The sequence below is a fragment of the Struthio camelus genome, chromosome 5, assembly GCF_040807025.1.
Source record: "Struthio camelus isolate bStrCam1 chromosome 5, bStrCam1.hap1, whole genome shotgun sequence".
NCBI classification, from domain to species: Eukaryota; Metazoa; Chordata; class Aves; order Struthioniformes; family Struthionidae; genus Struthio; species Struthio camelus.
In genome coordinates this window covers 48,513,575-48,533,600 of record NC_090946.1, presented here as the reverse complement: position 1 = coordinate 48,533,600, position 20,026 = coordinate 48,513,575, and the positions used below count along the sequence as shown (strand labels likewise).

General features: G+C 37.0%; 1 protein-coding gene across 5 annotated transcripts in view; it reads right to left on the bottom strand.

Annotated features, from left to right (window-relative positions):
• The window catches only part of FMN1 (formin 1), a 195,357-nt gene that overhangs the window by 142,390 nt on the left and 32,941 nt on the right, over positions 1 to 20,026 (bottom strand). For 3 of the 5 annotated variants that reach the window (XM_009689950.2, XM_009689952.2, XM_009689953.2), the window contains one exon: positions 8,956 to 9,131. In XM_009689950.2, coding sequence (XP_009688245.1) covers positions 8,956 to 9,131 — 176 coding nt within the window. Of the gene's footprint in view, positions 1 to 957; positions 3,226 to 8,955; positions 9,132 to 20,026 lie in introns of those variants that run through there. The other 2 variants (XM_009689956.2, XM_009689955.2) reach the window with 2 other exon arrangements.

The window sequence follows — 20,026 nt, the reverse complement described above, 5'->3', positions numbered from 1 at the left end:
CAGGTGTCAGTCAAGATGCTTAAAAATTTTTAAATTCATATTAAAAAAAAAAATGAGTACATACAAATGAACACAGCAAATTAACTTATGTAGCTTCAGGTTTAGGGTCCAAGCCTGTACCATTTAATCATTCAGGCAATTCTCCCTTTAGCCAACAAGAGCAATCTTATGAATTAAGTATATCTGCCAAAGATGTAACTCTAGGAATTTGGATTTGGGGAGCAGGAAGGGTTACTCATTTAATTAAAGAGTTCAAATTGCATTCAAAATCATTCTCACTGTGGTTTTATAAAATCTTAGCATAATTTTTTTTTCTTTTCTCAAAAGTATACATATAGAAATCACAGCGCGCATTAGACTATTAACCTTGCAAATACTTTATATTAAGTCAAAACTTGAGTTGTCTAACTGGAATCATTGAAGTATACTCGGGTAACGGTGAATGCTTATCAATACTTATAAAGCCAGATACACATATACAAATGAGGAAAAAATACTTTCTTGGACAAATTATATTGAAAGTCATTCATTACTTGTTGCATCAGCTCTTATCATAGAATTATTCCTAAAGGTAAAATGAAATATCACTTTAAAAAAACACTGACAGAAAGCAGAGAGACAGATAGAATATGAAATAAGATTACAGTAAATATTTGCAGCACAAAGCTAATTTTAAGCCATATGTAACTATGGAGAACTGTTTTGTAGCAATATTTTAAGATCAGACATGTATTTTTAAGTTCTTTTAATTCAAAAGTTATGATTACCACTCATTTTCAGTGAATTGATCTAGAACCGATGAAAATACTTAAATTTGGAATCCAAAATTTGAGATTTCCAAAAATAGAGGAAAATTCCAATATTTTCATTATAAGTTCCCAACATCATTGTTAAACAGAAAAAAAAATCATATTCATCTACTTCCAGATCTTATGAAGAAAAAGTAATTCAACCTACAGATTTGTCTGTTGGTCCGTCCCCAGGTTTTGATTTTGACCTTTCAAATACAGCTTTCAGAGACTCTTTTTCATTTCTCATTTTGCGTTTTATGGCTTCCAGCTCTGAAGGATCTGCAGTTGTTTCTTTTTTGGGAGGCCGTGAGAATAAAGCTTTAAAGACATCCAGTGCAGATTCAGCAGGGCTTGATTTTATTTCCTCAGAGGGAAAATGTGGTTCTGTTTTGCCAGAGGCTTTGTTCTCTTGAGCTTCATCACTGTCCTCAGTCTCACCGGATCCCTCACCAGAATCTTCTGCTTTCTCTTCGTTCTTGGAGACATCTATGTTTAACAAGTGAGAGAGTTGTTCCAGGAAAGTAGGAGTTGTTTTAAGTTCAGCTGATTTTTTTTTAGTGGTCAAACCTGACGTAATACTGGATTTCTTAACAGGCTGTCGTAATTTAAGCAGAGCTAAATCATCCTCCTTTGGTTTAATTTCTGTAACAGTCTCCCCATCTTCTGCAGTTACTCCTTTTTTCCTCACGCGTAGTCCACTAAAGAAAGCGGGCAGCTGAAATGTCTTTTCAGTCAATGCTGTTTTTTGGAGAGAAGTATTATTGGCTGAAGGTCTTTGTTCTTCATCTGAAAGTTCTTGAGGGCTTTTCCCTATAGCAAGCAAGTGACTTAAGTGCTCATCCATTAACATCTTGTCTTTCCCTTTGGAGTCGTGCTCCAGAATACTACCCAGCCCTGCTGGGAGCTGCTCAGAAAGTGGTGGGCGTAACTCAATTTCATTGCTATTCACAGTGTCATCAGTATCGCTGTACCCTTCTGATTCTGACTCTTCCATATTTTGATTGTTATTGTCCAACGCCTCAGCAGAGAAAGCGGCATTATTCAGCACAGATTTGACAGTTTTGTTTTCATCAGTGCCTAGGTCCTTGCTCTCGCTGTCTGACTCTGTATCACTTGTTGTATGAACCAAAGTACCTCGTACAAGAATAGCATCCTTGTCATCATTGTCAGATTCAGACAAAGAAGTCTGTACAAACCTTAAATGTTGACCAAGTAATGCATTCTGCTCAGCTAACTCCAGTTCCAGGTCAGTCTGGCTGCAAAGCATTGGTTCAGCTTGCCCACTGGTACTACTCACTCTGTGCTGATTTTCTGAGTCGTCATCACTGTCATTATCATTCCTCTCATACTGGTTGTCAGCATGAGCATTTATACTGGTGAGCAAAGGGTGAAATGCTTTAAGCACTGTTTCTTCTTTGGAAGTTGATTCCAATTTAGTTGTAAATCCAAGACGTGTTCTCAAAGAAAATGTAGTGAAAAGATCAGGTTCACTTTCTGCTGTATTCTCCAGGTCTGAAAGCTCTCCACAATCAAGTGCTGCGTTTTCTTCTTCCATGTCGAGTGAAACACAGAATAGTTTTACTTCTGCTAGTGTTACTATCTGCTATACAAACATTCAGCATTTGTTTATTATATGCATTCAGTCTATGAATTTACTACAGGAAATGCAACAAGCGAGTGAGCTATCCTCTATACTGTGAAGGAAGCCAGTCTCCCTCTGATCACAGTACCCCTCCTTCCGGTTTTCAGTGCTGCAGTTATTAACCAGAAGGGTCCATCAAATCTCAAAACTCTGCTTCAAGAGAAATGAAAAGACGCACCGTATAAAAGTTCTCAGCAGCTTCAGTTCTTGTTCCTTTGCACAAAGGGCTTTTTGTCACAGCAAATATGCCAGCACACTAATCTCAGTTGAAAATTCAACCAATGATTGCTGTCCCAGTTCCTGCAATTCTACTGGTTACACACAACTTCCTACTTGCTAAAAAGTGCACAGCAACTATATAAACAAGTCTCCCGATGAGAACAGTAGGCATTTATAGCTTGCTACTTCCTTATACCAGTATATGAGTTCTGAATGTTTGTCAGCAGAAAATTCCTGAAGAATTCTTTCACATAATCTTCCACTTTCATAAAGCTCTTCTTCTGTAAATCCATCGTCAGAAAAAAAATGGAAAACGAAAATCCAAACAAAGTAATATTTCTGAAGCTTCCACTGAAATTACACAGAGCTCCTGCAGCGTTCTGAATTCTCAGCTGGCCAAAGTAAACTAGACTGAATGCCCTTGAAGCTGAATAAAGCAAAACAAAATAAGGCTCTCCTCCGATTTGCTGCAGGTTTCATCTGGAATGCAGATTTCAGCCTCCAGGGCCCAGCACAAAAACCAACAAGACTGGTTTCATATTACTACTGTCCTTACTCTGCACAACTATTTCTGTGAACTATAAACAGGTACTTATCAAAGGCTTTCACCACACCCAGTGATTAGAAACTGTTTGGGTGGGCAGGGTAAACAGCCAAAGCTCAGAAATAAGAAGTTAACTGTGTAGAGATCAGGCAGATTTTTCGTTCATCTGCACTGTATCCCAAGCTTGCAGTATTTCAAAATGAAAAAATCTCCACTGAGATATTGTTTGATAACTTTCACCCATCTATTGCCTAGATAATGCTGTACGTGCAAAATCGCTTTTAATTAATATCGTTGAAGTCACTGGAAGGAAATCTTCAAGTCTGTATATCTCAACATGGACAGAAGCTGTCAGAGGTAACATATAATTTTTTTCTTAACACACATATAAAGAACGTGCAAAATACTCTTAGGCATATTTGATATTTAGGAAGTCATTAACATTTAGGTCAAGGGTCAGTCAAATGTCTTCACTTTTGTTCCTTTTCTTATTTATGGACCTATAAAGACTGCAAATCTGCAAGAACTTGGAATCTCCTTATTCCTTGGCCATTCAGGTGTTTCTTTAGCCAGATTTCCACATTATCATCTTAGAAATTCAAATATATTAATTCTCTGTTTTGCACCCAAGTTAGAGGCTCATTCAGCAGCTAGCCATTTAGCTGTGAAGAGTAATCATAAGCAATGATTGCAATGCTGTAAGCTCGCCTTCACAGGAAAATCAGCTGCAGATCACACCATTGTGTCAAATCACAGGAAAAAAAAAAACTTTCAAGCTGAATATAGCAGACAACAAGCAGCAAGAAAGAGTCCCAACATATTTAACTTTTGTTTAACTGCTTAAAAAATGTAGACAGCATGAAAATAATTAGAGAAAAACATGTGTTTGTCTTTTAAATATACTGTAGAAAATTATAAAGTCTACAGCAAAAGTCATTGGTATCTACCGTTAAGAAAAATGTTTCCCTAAAATCAAATTGTAATACTAAGGGCTTAGATAAAACTTACATACCTATGGACAAAGGGTATTGGAATGATTCACATCTTTATTCGTGATTTAAACATTAAAAATATATATATATATTCAGCCTAACTATATATTTTTTCCTGTAGTAACCTCTGAACTTGCTTCTTCACTGTGCTTAAGAATCAGGTGCAAAGGAGGGAAAGGGATGGGCAGGGACCTGGTCATGGCTTCCCTGGCATCTAAGCTTAATATAGATTAATATCACAAAAGGAAGTTCCACACAAAGGAAGACTTAAGAGTCTTCATCATCCCCTCTGTCAACCTATGCGTATCATCCAGTGTTAATAAGACAAATGGAAAGAAGCTACCTCATCACTGGTGAAGATTTCCCATAAGACAGGATTTCTTCAGTGCAAGTCTACAGCAATTCTAAATTTCAATTTATGACAAAAAAAAGTGTTCTACTCATTACATGCAAATTTGCATCTATTTTTTTACGTTCAGCCACAGGAGTAAGGTAGTTTTGAATGCATTATTTTATGCTTTGTTTTGCATACAGCAACAGTCACTATTGTCTTGATAACTTCTATGGTTGTCCTGCAGAATTATTTATTTGAGGTTGGTCAACTTATGATAGATAAACAATAAATTATGTTTTTCAAAAATAGATTGATCACTAATCAAAAATATGACTATATGGACAATTGTATGGTACTTTTTATACCAAAACATACTTATTCAGATTATGCCAAAATACTGTTTATAGTCATGACAACCCACACTTATGATAGGATAAAACTGTTATGTAATAATCTAGAGTCACTGAGCTGTAACAGTCCTATGAATATTGTACGTTTCCAGGTTACTGAAGATAGCCACTAACTGTTCTAGATGTTGATGGTATACATGAAAATTTTAGTTTTAAAGGCGGCTTAAAAGTAGGAAAGCCGTACTTTATGTCTAAACATCTTCCCAACAAAATTTACAAGAGAGCAATCAAATTAGTAGTGAAAAGTATGGTGCTTTGAGGCAGGCTCTGGCCAACGGTATGCAATTTGTTCAGAAGGTAGAAAATCCAGAGTTGAGCAAAGAATAGTGAAAATTCCAAAAGTAGAAATACCTTATAAAGCCTACAGGAAATGATACTCCTTTATTTGTGCCTCTTCTCTTGACAATGAATTTTAGGAACTGAAAAGAAACCTTCAAACCTGTTGAGCGTTAGGACGATGAAAGAAAGTCATCTTTATATCTACCACTGCAGAAATTATGAAGGACTGGAAGCCTGACAGTATCTCAGAAATACCATACAAGCTGTAATCCCCCAACCTCAAATAAAGATTCTGTAATCTCTTGTTTCTCAGAGTCTGACAGTCACTTCACTTCTGTGAAGGGAGTGGATAACTGAGGAAGAAAAAATGCACATTGGTACCTGTCTGCTAATGTGTTTCTGGGTTAAACACCTATATAGATATCAGCCCTTAATATTTTTGCAAAAAAAAAGGAGATCATCACTTTGTGGTATGGAAATGAGGTTGACCCAGTTGGTTGACATAAGTGTTTTAACACTGGGTGGGTCTATCTGATAAGGAAGTTCTCACTGAACAGACGTCTGATACTGCATCTGAAGGATGAAACAGCTTCAAATTCTCTAGAAAAATCAGCTATGATGATGTTAACAAGTCTATTCATTTAATAAAACTGAAAACTCTCCGATGCCTCAGAAAAGCCCCTAAAACCTTTTACAGCAACTTTCAGGGCAGTCCAGCACTAATTATACAAAAGGACAATCATTCCTTAGAGTCAAAAGCACATTTAATAATCCACACCCTTAATGACCTACATTTCATCACAGACCGAAGTCACACCTACAACTCACTCCAGTGTTATTCTTGAGGTGCCCAAGAGCTCCCTTGAAGTATGTTTTAAAACTTTCTTTGAAGAAAACATTCAGTAAAGTAGAAATAAAAATTAATCTTTCCTCTCACTACTGTATGGCAAGGTTCAAGGCTTCCTGATAGCATATCTATTCAGATTACCTTTTCAGAACATTTCAATAGCAAACCAGAAAAACATGAACTAAGTATGAACACACGCCACAAAACAGTCAAATGACTAAACTGCATCAAAACCAAACATTTCAATGTATTTTTCAACTTAAGGGGTTTGAAACAAGAAGAGTTTGCATAATTTCTTAAAAATAATCATAAAATCAAAATATGCGTTAATTGTTTCAGTCTTAAGGAGAGAGGAGCAAAGCAACAGGCTTTGGGTGTGGCTTTGGCAGCTTAAATTGCTCAGAAGCTCAGTTGACACAGTCCTGCCCTCTGCACTGTCCCCAGCCAAACATTTATACCTCCTCACTTGAGCTGGTAGCAGTGCCTCTGTGCCTGTACTATGAGCCAGTTGAAGGTGTTAATCTAGCTGAAATTAACCGTGTGAAAAGAAGTGATTTCTTTGCCTGAGAGATCAGAGGAGCGTTAGTGCATCATGGAGGATGAGCACGCTGAAACAGGTGGGCAGCAGCGACCTGGATGAACTTACGCTGCCATGGAACAACATGTCTAGGAGACAGGAGAGAAATATTTACAGAGTATTCACCTCTGTATTCCACCTCTGATGGTACCAGACAGTTCTGGTGACATCATCACTACTTTGCCCTTACATTTCAGGCTCTGGAGTTACATCACCATCAGCTCCACCATTTCTCATTCAGCATAATGAGGCTCACTCCCACCTGAAATTAATCTGTAACAGTTCCAGTTTCTGTGTTAAAGACTGAAAAAAGCATTTGCATGTGGCCTTCACATTTGGAAATTCCTGTAAATATCCACAAAAATAATTTAATAACCTTCTTCAAAAAAAGTCTCCTCAAATTTGCTCTCTGCCAAAATGCCAATGAAAAACTTTGTATTAGTCAGGCCACTGCTGCTCAAGATAACTAGTACCGTGCTGACTGATATTAAACAGTATCTTACTTTCCCTTGTATCTCTACATCTGTTTATCTCATTTTGTACTTAGTATTTTAACTCCTTAAGTTCTCTAAAATAGGAAAGGCAGAGGAGATGGAAGGAAAACTATAAGCCCTGGATTCTTGTCACTGTCGTCTTTGTTAATTCACTATATACCATTATCTGCATAATTTTCCCTGAAGTTTTGGTCTCTCCAATATAATCTCTTTAAATGTAAGTAACTAAGGCCATACTTTCCAATAGTCACATAGATATTATGATTCTTCCAAAAATTCAGCATTAAATCATGTTAACAGCGTGAGCAGACATCAGACACATTTCGTCTGAGGAGCTTTGTAAATGTAATTCTGTCTTTACTCACACACTGTGGGCCACAGCGAGTGCCCAGTTTTATCGAAGTAGAGACTCTGGTTCCAAATCTCTTAGAAGCAGCTGAATAAATATTTTTCTTCATTAACTACAAGGGACTGACATCATTCCTTTTTTAATAATACGGCTAATTGAACTCCCAGAAAAGAAAAAACTCCTTAATAATAGAGAAATAAAAACAGGGGAAAAAAGGTTTACTAATCTTAGATATCTCCTATTTTATTCAAATTACTGTGGGTAATGGGTTTTAATTTGGAACTCCTCCTTCTGTATACACGGACTTTGTAAATAAGGAGAATGTTTCCTCATGGACTGGGTTCTTCCTGTTGTAGCAGTTATCACTGCTATCTATAGAAGTGATAACAATGATGTCACAGTTCTTTTCAGTCCAGTTATTTTTTCATCTCAAAATCTTATTGTAAGGATAAACCTGTACCTTCACAGTATTACAACAACATTCTAATGAATTATTGTAGGAAATAAGGAAAAGGAGGTTAGGACAAGAGACCAAATTTATAACAAGCTCAACAGTAAAGCAACAGTGAGTTTAAGCATTGTTAAACGCATTTTAAATGTACTTCTAAGTCAAGTCTGGTATTTCTACCGACAGATGTCACTGTTACACGAATTTGTGTTAGTGTTTCTTGTTTATACAAACTGTATGTGTAGTCTTTAAAGCATTCTTTCAAATTTTCCATCCTGCTCATATTTTTTTCCTCTTCCAATATATTCCTTTCCCTTCTCCCTCAAATTTGAAAACTACTGCCAAAATGTATCAACTTGCAGGCAGGTGATTGCTCATCCCTGAGCTCATGAATATTTCCAGCTAGACCAGGCTGGGTCTGGCTTGGCTTGGCTGGGCCAAGTCTCTCTCTCATACTGTGATTAACCCAAGTTGGTATCAGAAGCTTCAGTGTCTCAAATCTCAGGAAGCTTAACACCTTTTCTGTCAAACTCATGGCCAGACTGACTCCGAGCCCGGATGCAGTTACTACAAAACACTGAGAAACAACAGCATGGTTCCTAGCAATCCTGGGCTCTACACACACGCACGCGCGCACACACACACACACTGCTTGCTTACTAGCATATTCCTGGTACCGTATTACTCTATCCTTATCCTTACCATCTCCTACTTACTAGCCCTTCCTATCCATTTCCAGAAAAAAACCAACAACCCTAGTGTAAACAAAAGACTCATTGTAATGTAATTAATGACACATCATGTGTTTTGACCTATTTACATAGTTTAAATTTTTTCTGTACGCATTGCTTTCAGGCTGAGTTGCATGTGAGCATATGGACTCATAAACCATCTGGAAAACTGTACCCCATCCAAAACTTAATAGTTCATCAGATAATCTGGAATATGGTTTCAGACATACTAGAAACATATATGTACATAATACATGCTTGTTGAAATCCAGTACAGCATGAATAGAATCCTACTCACATTCAATTCCAGGCTCAAATGCAATATATTTCTGTTGATTTTTTCTCTCTCACTTGAATCAGCAAATGGGTTTGACTGCCCCAATCTGCAATCCAAAACGCAGGTATCTTCATCTCTGTTTGCCACATCCAAATTAGTCAGCCGTTCATCCTTTAAAGCAGTCTCTACAGGAATGCCTAAATAAAATAAAGTAAAGTAAAGTAAAGCAAAGTAAAATAATTGTCTGCACCTGCAGAAAATCTCTGCATACAGAAAGCTGTATATATTTTTGAAATTCCAGTGCACACTACCTACACATACGCCTTTGAATTCAAAACAAAAAAACATAATGTGGTACAGTTTCTGGTTTCACTCAAGAATGTATATTTGTGCTTAGATTTCCTGGGATAGATCTAGCAAAAAAGTGGGACCCATACACACACACTGTATGGAAGGTGCTTGAGTTTTCACCTCCTCTGCCAAGGTACTCTTACTTGCCCTCCCGAATGAGTTACACACATCTATCAGAGATGATTGTGAAATACAAAAATAAGCTAAGGAAGTTCAACTAAGTGTAACCAGACAACCTTTTTGACATGGCTAAATGTAGCGGCTATTACATTAATCTACATTAGTCCCTTACAACAAATACATGAAAAGCAGAGCCTCTCAGTCAGAAGTGGTACTTACTTTACCTTACTCCAGTAACCTTAAAACAAAATCTCAGCTTAGTTTTACAATAGGTTAGTTAGAAATACCTCTCCCAGTAAATTCACACCTGTATTAGAAAGCTAAAACTGACAGCCAACAACACACATTTCTATGTCACATGCTACAATTAACTGCACTCTCCCTCCCATTCACACTGCAGTTTTATTAGACCTCCAATAAATGCTTTTGAGGTGGTAAGGAAATTACCAAATCTCAAGATTTAAAAAATATATATTTTCATAAATTGTATTTAGAAATTGCTATCGGATTTAGTGTGATCTATTCAGAAACAAATGTAAGGATTCTTATTGTATAGACATGGAATGCAAATAATCACAGTTTATTATAATGCACCAAGAAACCTTCACTCATGTGCAAGGCAAGAATCTGTACCCCAAATCAGTTTATTCAAATGGTTTGTATAGCAGATCCTTCAAATCTCTTTCCGCTTACAAAGGGCAACATTCAGGCATTTCCATAGACCAGTCATTTACAGAATCACAGAATGGTTGGGGTTGGAAGATCATCTCTGGAGATCATCTAGTCCACCCCCCTCCTCAAGCAGGGTCACCTAAAGCACGTTGCCAGGGACCCTGTCCAGATGGCTCTTGAGTATCTCCAAGGATGGAGACTACACAACCTGTCTGGGCAAAATGCTCCAGCACTCAGTCACCCTCAGAGTAAAAATGATTTTCCTTAGATTCAGATGGAACTTCCTGTGCTTCAGTTTGTGCCCAGTGCCTCTCATTCTGTCACCGGGCACCACTGAAAAGGGTCTGGCCGTATCCTCTTTACGTCCTCTTCACACATTGATAAGATCACCTCAGAGCCTTCTCTCCTCCAGGCCATACAGTCCCAGATCTCCCAGCGTTTCTTCATATGAAAGATGCTCCTGTCCCTTAACCATTTTAGTAGCCTTTTGCTGGACTCGCTCCAGGAGCGCCATGTCTCCTCTTCTACTGCGGAGCCCAGAATTGGACACAGTACTCCAGATGTGGCCTCACAAGGGCTGATAGAGGGGGAGGATTACCTCCCTCAACCTGCTGGAAATGCTCTTCCTAATGCAGCTGAGGCTACCATTAGCCTTCTTGGCCACAAGGGCACACCGCTGGTTCATGCTCAACTGTGAAAGCAGTGTTTCATACACAAATATTATTTTTTTAAAATATTTGAGCCTCAATTCACAAAGCATTACATAAAAAATATTTGGCTTTTTTTACATTTTTAGAATAGGATTACTGTTCTAAATAAACTGGCTCTAAAAAGTTTTGTAGTGATCATATGTATGGATGGATATTATATATGTGTGGATATTTATTGTATATATATGTCTATTCATACATACAAAGCAAGTAAAATGAATTCTGCTTTCAATTTGGACTTCTCACTCACTTTATGAAATGACTATAATACCTAAGCCTATAAATACAAAAGAACAATGAAGTACACAGTTCATATTCAATTTTGGGAACATATTTCACAAAGTACAGATCATTTGTTTGGGTGTGAATAAACTCATCTGTCTTTACATTACCCCATCAATGTCTCAAAATGAGATCTTATTAAAAGACAGCAATCTCTGCAAAAAGGGAATTATACATACATTTCACTTTATAAAGTAATGTAGGATTAATGTCTCACTGCACAGAATATGAAACTGTGTCAAGATATTCAAATAGAAGACAGCATACTCTAGGATATAATTAAGTCCAGATGTGCCATCTTTAAAATCAGGTATTTAAAGGAGGCTTGCTTTCTGACTTTCTGAATCTTTGCTTTTCTGTATATCGTAGATGGAAATTGTATTCTTATGCACTTGATAAGATATTTTTCCTGTTGGTCCTCTGTAATTAGACAAGTTACTTTACTAGTTAAAAAGCTTTCAGTTCAGAAATGCAAATTCTATGCTTTGTAGCATTTTTTTGAAGCAAAAGCACAGAAAAGTTTAAAAAGCTGTAATGTACTTGTAAATGAACCTTACTGAAAACTTATGAATCAACTATCAAAATTCTGAAGAAGCTTCTGGTAAATAAAATTGAATTGAAGTGAAGTGATTCCTAAAAAATCTTTTTCTTCTCAGAATATTTCAGTTCTGCATTTGCTTCTAAACCACTGATTCAGCCATTGGCAGTTCATCGGTTTTACTGAATATTCAGTACCTGCTGAGTAGAAGCAGGCAGACTATAAATTACTGTCACACGTATGTAAGTATTTGCCACATTGTATTCATAAAAATTTATAAAAACCTTTTAATGATTTGAAGGTGAAGTTACACATTATAGCTTTAAGTGCTCTCATAGCTTGTTACTGCCAAGAAAGGCTGTTTCCTTCTTCCTCTATCATTACATACTCCTATGCCCCTTGTCACAAGCTCTCTGCATCCTACCTCACCAGTCCTGGCTCTCATCTGACTGTGCTAAGCTGATTCAACTCACCAACAGAACAGATAATTACCTTCGCAAAAAACTCCATGTTAGCAAATCGAACTAGTTCAGCAAAAGGTCTAGTGAGTGGGAACACCCATCTGAAGGATGAAACAGAGAGAGAGGGAAGAGCAGGAAAAAATGCAGAAGTGAGACCTGCATTTTTGAGCCTGGCTCAGCTGTAATTGTATTACATCATCCAGGTCACCTTGCTGGAAACTCAGCTACCCTTCTGCTCTTGAAGACAGCGTCTCTACTTTAGGAAAACTAGAAAGACAATGATTAAGCCATCAGCACTCTGTAGTGCTACCTCAGAGCTAACAAGGACAAATAAATTGTTATTTGCAGAAGCAATAGAAACTACTCTTCAGGATGAATGATGTTTGTCATTGAAACTCTCTTCAGACTTCCTAGCATTAAATTTAAAGATTACCTATGTTTAGTCACTGCCTGCTTTTGCTTGAACAGGTTGAATAAAACAAAACATTTGATCTTATTATGAAATAAAATCCTATAACAAATATTTTCTGTGCAGCCTTATAGCAGATTATAGCACATATAATAACCATTAAGAAAAATTTGACATGTAAATAGTCTTTGTTGAGGAGTCATCTATTTTGGTTTCCACCCATTATACTCTACTGAAATGCATGCCTGTGCAATGCTTTTTAAATTCATTTCTCAGATAGATGATAAAGTACTAAGAAAGAAATACTGAAGGCTGATTATTTTATTATTATTAGAATTATTTTATTATCATTAGATTATTTTTCACAAAGAACGGAGAAAATAACTTAGATACTATTTTCAGTTTTATAGCTTATTGAGAGGAATGTCTGAACGAAGACGTTCTTCTGTACCTCCCAAGTATTTCAAGGAAGAGAATGGGGGAATGGAAGAAAAAAGGTCTATAGAAACAGAGACTCCTAGTAGGAATTAGCATGGAAAGTCCATTTACATTGAGAAGCTTTATGTGTATCATACATTTTCCCTCAACACAGAAGCAGTTAGTGGACTGACTGTTTATACCAGCATAGAGTTCCCAGCAGTTCATCCACACTAGTCTTTGAATGCAAGTTCAGTAATCAAAGAAAGTCTCAGTTACATGGTAAATTTGGGGAATGGAAGGGATGAGGATGAAAAAGATGATTAAGTCATTACTTTATAACAGCAGATTATTTTATCATATTTTACTACAGCTCATATAAACCACAGGTAAGTTAGACTATGAGAAATAATCAATATATTCACTGTTGAAAAATTTGTAAATAGTTCTGTTTAGACAAGTGTAGTCTAAAACTACAACAGCACAGAAAGACGAGCCCTGGTTAATCTAAAACTCAGAAAATCCACTCCATAATAATCAAGCAAGGCTATGAGGTCTATATTTGATAACAGTAGTGCTTCATACAGGAAAGGAAACCAATAACCAGTGATTTGGTTCCATTACTCACAACATGGAATGGTACAGAGATTCACCTTCTTACACCACCTTCTTACTTATTCCGCTGCATATCAGATGCCAGCTGAATTTTGACCGCATCTTTATTCTTCCATACAGTTAGCTCGGTTACCTATGGCCACACTACTTTATATGATGATAATTTATGTGGAAAATAAAAGGAAAGTTCCATGTGACTGGGCAGCAAAAACTAAAACAAAACAAAAAACCCACTTTGGCATCACACATAACTTTTAAGGTAATTGGACACTATCTGCATTAGCCTAGCAAACTTTTGGCTTGTCACCCAATTTCCATCAAATATCAATATTACAGTTATGTGGCTATCTACTGACTTTATATAGCAAAAAATGGGGATCTTATGGTATAAGTTATAAAAACATACAAGCTTCCTACAAAAATGTAGCATTAAAACAAAATTAAAATGAAAACATATATAGTAAAAAAAAGGAAATGCTACCCTTTTTAATTCAGTGCTCTTTGGGAATACATGTCTCCTTCATTTCTTAATTTTTATTTCACACTATTACCTATTAACTGGCCCCCACCTCATTCAGCATTACCTCCAAAACTTCAAATCTTGACTGCAGGTTCATTTCTCAGTCAGTTTGAATCGATTATTTTTATCTGTGTCCCCTCTGTTCTGAGATGTCCATTCTAGGCTAGGTACTGATAATATAAGCATTCTTCTATGGTAGTGAATTTTATCCATAATGTGAGTATTCCAACAACTGTCATAGGTTCTTCACTGATTTATACGTGATACAGAGTTGTAGGAAGAGACCACATTCAAAAGTCCTTTCCAAAGCACCTTCATTCCCCATACTTAAAAGCTTAGCTGGCACGCCTCACTCATGCATTGTGACACAGCTAATAACAGTGAGTCCTTCCAAATACTTTCGAAGCTATTAGGAAAATGAGTACCTTCCTCAGCTACAGAGTCAGTATTTGTCCAAATTTAATATTATGCACAGTCATATTAACTTTTTTGTTCCAGTTGGCAGATGGCTCTCAAGTCTATTATCAAGTCCTCTTTTTTCCATCCTCTGTTCCAATATTATTCAGTGTTCTGTTATCTATGGATTTACTGTTAACTGATGAACCCAGTCTTACCTGTTCACACACACTGTTAGCATAAAAGCAATTCTGTGCTAAGGGATCCAGTCCACCTTTGCAGCCAATGGAACATGAAACAATCATTCATATCTTTATTCCAGCAACCTAAGGTGGACTTTAAAGATCCCTCTATCTATTCTATCAACTATCTATATTAACCAAGTTCTAAAGTAGATAGCCATATGTTTCCCTTAAATTCACCACTCTGTCAGTTATGGCAGACGAATTTTACTGCTTTTTACATTCGTCCAAGAAACAAATTTTTTTTTAATTGCAACACATTGTAATCCACCAAGAGGAAATTTAGATTATTCCTGTAATTGCTGTGACTGTGGCTGAGTTAGGTTTACATGCTAAACAAATTTATAATGAATGTTTTAAAATGTTTATGTTTAAAAAAGATCATATATATTTTATACACCTACATGCAGACACATGTATATACACATTCACGCATAGGTTGTATTTAGGATTTTGAAATGCAAATACTTATTCTTTAGACACTCTAGCTGATTTGACAACTTGGGGTGGGGTCCTAATTAAAAAAACAAAAAATTTTAAAGAGAGTGTAGCTGCTATTTAAACTGTCTTAAAGATTGTATAGCTTATCCCAATGAGGTAATGCCTCCTGCAAGCACTGCATGCAGAAATAAGATTGCCCCAGTATGGGTATCTGCTGCCATCTATTGTTCCCAAGGGTATGGAAGACACAGCTTGCTCACAGTTAAGACATCTGACATTTCTCCGCTGCTTCACCAGTCTCAGTAAATCAGACCCTAATATGTACACTAACTACAACAGTTTTCAGTTGAACTAAATCCAGGAAATCCTAATGGACTGAAATGGGCACAAGAACCAGAAGTAACAATTAAAAGAATGGCCTGTATAGATAACCAGGGACACTACTGACAGCAACAAAACTAATAAAGACTGAGGAATGCGTTGCTACATCAAGATCACAGATAACTCGTCAGTGGAAGACTCTACACTGATAATAGGAGGAGGATGGCAACATGGTTACACCACGTTGCATCTGCTGTTCCTCCTCCTGCTGGGATAACACTACGTTGCCTGTGCCATTCCTTTTCCAATTATTCAACAGGAAGACACGCTATAGCCCTAAAGATGCTGAAAATCAGGAAACAAAGATAATGTGCAGTAACTTTGCTTAAGATTCATAGCAGACAAAGTACACAAGATTTTGTGGCAAAAGTATCGTGCCAAAATTGTTGATTCTTAGGGGTATAAAAGACTTGCTCAGAAAATGTTTACTGTCACCAACCTAGAAGATCCCAAGAGGCATAGTGAGGATTTGACACCTGGTGTCTCTTGTCCTCCATTTCCTGCATTATTGATGCTGGCCAGATCACTGGGACACACACATGCCTTGGTGCTAGTGGGAGCAACAGCAAACTGTGAATGGGCAGAATCAACTTAGAAATCTGTGAGATCACCTTCTTCTGTAAGGTCTCACAGAAAGCTTTGCTATATTAATTTCCTACATCCAACTGGAAGGATATCTGAGACAGTGGCATCAACACTACTAATCAGATAGCTAGTAGTGCTAATAGTGCAGCTATTCAGTGCAACTGTGCATTCTGTTTTAACAAACTCTCCACATCTGTACTAGTTTCAGATAAAAATTAGTATCTCCTCAAGATTCTAAACTATGAACTATGTCATGCAGATACACCAGCTAAAATTGACACTAGTCAGATATTTCCACACTGTTACACAGCGTTAGTCTGTCCTCTGTGAGATAATTGCCAACCTGTAAATTCATGAATGAGCTCGAACACTGCCTGGTTTTCTCTGTTATCCTTCCTTACTTCTAGTCCAGTTCTTACCTCCCTTTCATTTAAAAGAGTTGCCGCTTCTTCTACACTGCCTAGGGCTGTGGTGGTGGAAAGAAATAGTGCAGGAGTGCAGATGCATGTGCCCTGCAGATGGAATGTTTTGCAAACAGTGCGAAGAGTAACACTGAAACTCTAGCTGATCTCTACTACATGAAAAGTGAAATGATTTTGCTTTCTGAAATACTATTACTTAATGACATTTTGATGGATTTTGATATATTCCTGATTTAAAAAAAAAATCATCTTCCAGGCAAATTTAATAGCTTCCTTCAAAGAATGACAGTGTTAGAACTTTTAGGATAAAACAGTTTTCTCTAGTCTGTCTCTCACAAGTTGGTAAACTATTTCAGCTGACATTTTAAAAACTTCAGCTTAAGATAAACACACAAGCTGTAAGTTTTATTAGAAATTATTAAAGTTTGATTAAAGTCATTTGATTTAGGAGGTTAATTTATTAAAGTCATAAGAAGTGAAAGCGTGACAGGCTACAGTAACAGCTCCAGTTGTAGTCTAGAGCAATGCTTAATAAGTAACATAATAATGTCACTTTACATTCTTTCATTCCAATATGCCAGCTGTCCTACCCCTAAAACAGACACTCCCACACTCAGATTTGCAGCAATGCTATCTGTTAAGTTTCAGATATGATCCTCAGGATATACTGCCATGAGCAGTGATCAATACACAATAGTCTAGAAGACATGAAAAGGTATTAAATCCAACATACTCCAGACTGATGTTTTCCTGGAAACTGATAAGAGATATTGATACGATGTCCAATGAAGAAAGATAGATTAAATAGTAGTTAAATACAAAGTAAACTTTGCTATAAGAACTGCCAAATCAAAGAGAAAAGTTGAATAACTTTTTGCAGGATTTAAGTAATTTACATTTTTGCATATCTTTTAGAAAAGCTCTATCTTTATGCTAATCCTATAATTTACCATGTATATCTGTGCCAGCCTGTTATAGGCTGAGGGATTTAACTTGCACAGTCATTTAAAATTTTGTGCCTAGCAGTGTGCTTAATGCTAAACAAACAAAATAACATGGTGCATAAGAATTGACAATTTCAAAAAAAGAGACAACACATTTCATACAACAAAACCCAGGTCAGAATTCAGTCATGGACTGAAAGAGCCAGAGAAACACAACTTAATTTTTATTGAGGAAGGAGCTAGATTATTATCTAAAGATAGAAATGAGTCTCCCAACTAAAACTGAAGAAAAGAACAAGGAAGTAAAGAAGAATCTGAAACTTGTCAAAGTATTTGAGGTATAAGGAGTGAAGGATACAGGAGGCATATATGAGTGAACAGAAGGCAAAAGGACGTGGAGCAGTGACAGTATTTGGGCCACTTAAGTTGTAAAACATAGAGACAAAGGAGAGGAAGTGATAAATGGAAGAACTGGCTGAAAGTTGCCCAGGACCAAGAAACAGACTGTGAAAGGATTCCAATTAAGAAGATTATGTGTACTCTACCAAAAGTATTACTCAAAGATTTTCTTGGCAAAGTATATCATCAAAAAGGTCAGGCAGCTGTGCTTTTCTGGGAGGGCAGGTTCCTTAGAGTATAAGGGATAAAAAAAATAATAATCCTGACAGTAAGAACCTGAAAAGTGAATATGTTTAACTATGTGAGTACCGAATGTGTGCAAGTGGAAAGACAATGTGCCTGTCATATACTACTCAGTAAATGTAAAACATCGTAAGTTACTAAGCTACAGAAAACTGTGTTCAAAGCTCTTAAAAATGCATCTCTGCAACTAGAGGATCTCGCAGTTCAGACTCACTAAGGAATCTGTCCTGGATGGAACCAAGAAAGTTTCCATCCTCTTCTGCAAAAGCAGGTACACTGACATTTACATCTAATTATAAATTAAGTAGACAAGCCAGTCTCTGACACATAAACGTATTTGATAATTCACCTCACAAGAAACTCCGTTTATGCTCCCTCACATACCATGTGACAACCAGTATCTACTTTTTACGCTTAACCAACACAGAAGCAAGATGCAAGAATCAATTATCTCTGCACTGACTGGAATCAGCAGCGAATGCAATGGTCAGACAATCAGCAGTGACATCTACTTGAGTGGGGGCAGGGGGCGGACTAGAGGATCTCCAGAGGCCCCTTCCAACCTTGGCCATTCTGTGATTCTGTAATCTGGGAATGATGGTCGTGGCTAACAGAAACAGGCTACTTTTACAGAACCATTCTTTTAAGTCTGTCATCAGTGCACTCACTGTCACTGCTGATCTGAGTAATAAGAAACATTGAGATCTGCATCATACAAACTTTCAGAAAATTCAGCTGATCTTTTTTAAGGCAGATGTCTTCAAATGGCTTTTGCATCATGGGCCAATGGAAACCGGAAAAATCATGCTATGCTCTTAATTAGATCTTACCATCATGATGTTTGAAACGTTATCCTGTAGACTTATGGCCACAAATTTATACCTTTGCAGTCTTCAGAAAACTAGATGACCAAGAACAAGGGAATCAATCACTAATCTTGCAAATCTTCTAAACTGAGTACTCACATACGTTCAAGCCTTCTCAACTATCAAAGAAATTCTGGATAGGATATGATTTTTGGATATGCTTGCAGTCAATTCTCAGTTAAACATGATTGAATTATCTTGACTGTAGCCCACAATGACTCACAAAAGGGCTTGATGATAGAAAGGCGGTACAGCCATATTCATGCAGCACTGCACCATGCATTTTTCTCAGTTCCAGACAACGCTGCATGAGAATCTCAGCACTCTTCAGTCAGCTGTCACTGACATTGCTCTTCGTTCTTTTTTCCACTAAACTTCACCTGTAATATCGAATGGCCTATTTTAGGTATGTTCTATTTATCATCCTTGCCTCTATTGTATCCAAGGCACTCCAAAGCTCCCTTGCCCCAGCTTCTCATGAGTTGACTGTATTAAACACGGGACAACGAATCAGTTAAAACAAAATATATTAATCCATAGCGTGTCTTCTCTCTGAATTCATTTCTAGAACATTCATCCATTTCTTTATTCCCTTAAAAAAAAATAATCTTGCTTATCCACTCCACTGACCACTGTGCATTCTTTTCCATTTTTCATAGCTGCTGAATACTCACAGCTTTCATAGATTTCACAAGAAGATGGAGGTGAACAGTACTTCTGAGAAAAGTTAAGCCATCTCTTTAGATACCCTTCCCTTGTGAAAATGTGGGGGTGTGGAAGTGATAATGGATTGCTTAACATATTTTAGTCGTCTTTGAATAAATCAGGCTTTAAACCATTGCCTTTATATTTAAGCTTTTTATGGCATCTTGCTTTTCTTGTAAATATGCAGTGAGATGTACTCTACGTGAATAACATCTGTGAACTCAAGATTAATTTATACTGGCATTCATGAATCCTGGCTTCTCCTCAACTATTAAAAATTGGTGCCAGTTGAAGATTCTGCCCTCAGACAAGAAGCTGTACACCTATCATATTTGCTCTGTTGTCAACATTTTGGTACACATGACTGATTCAA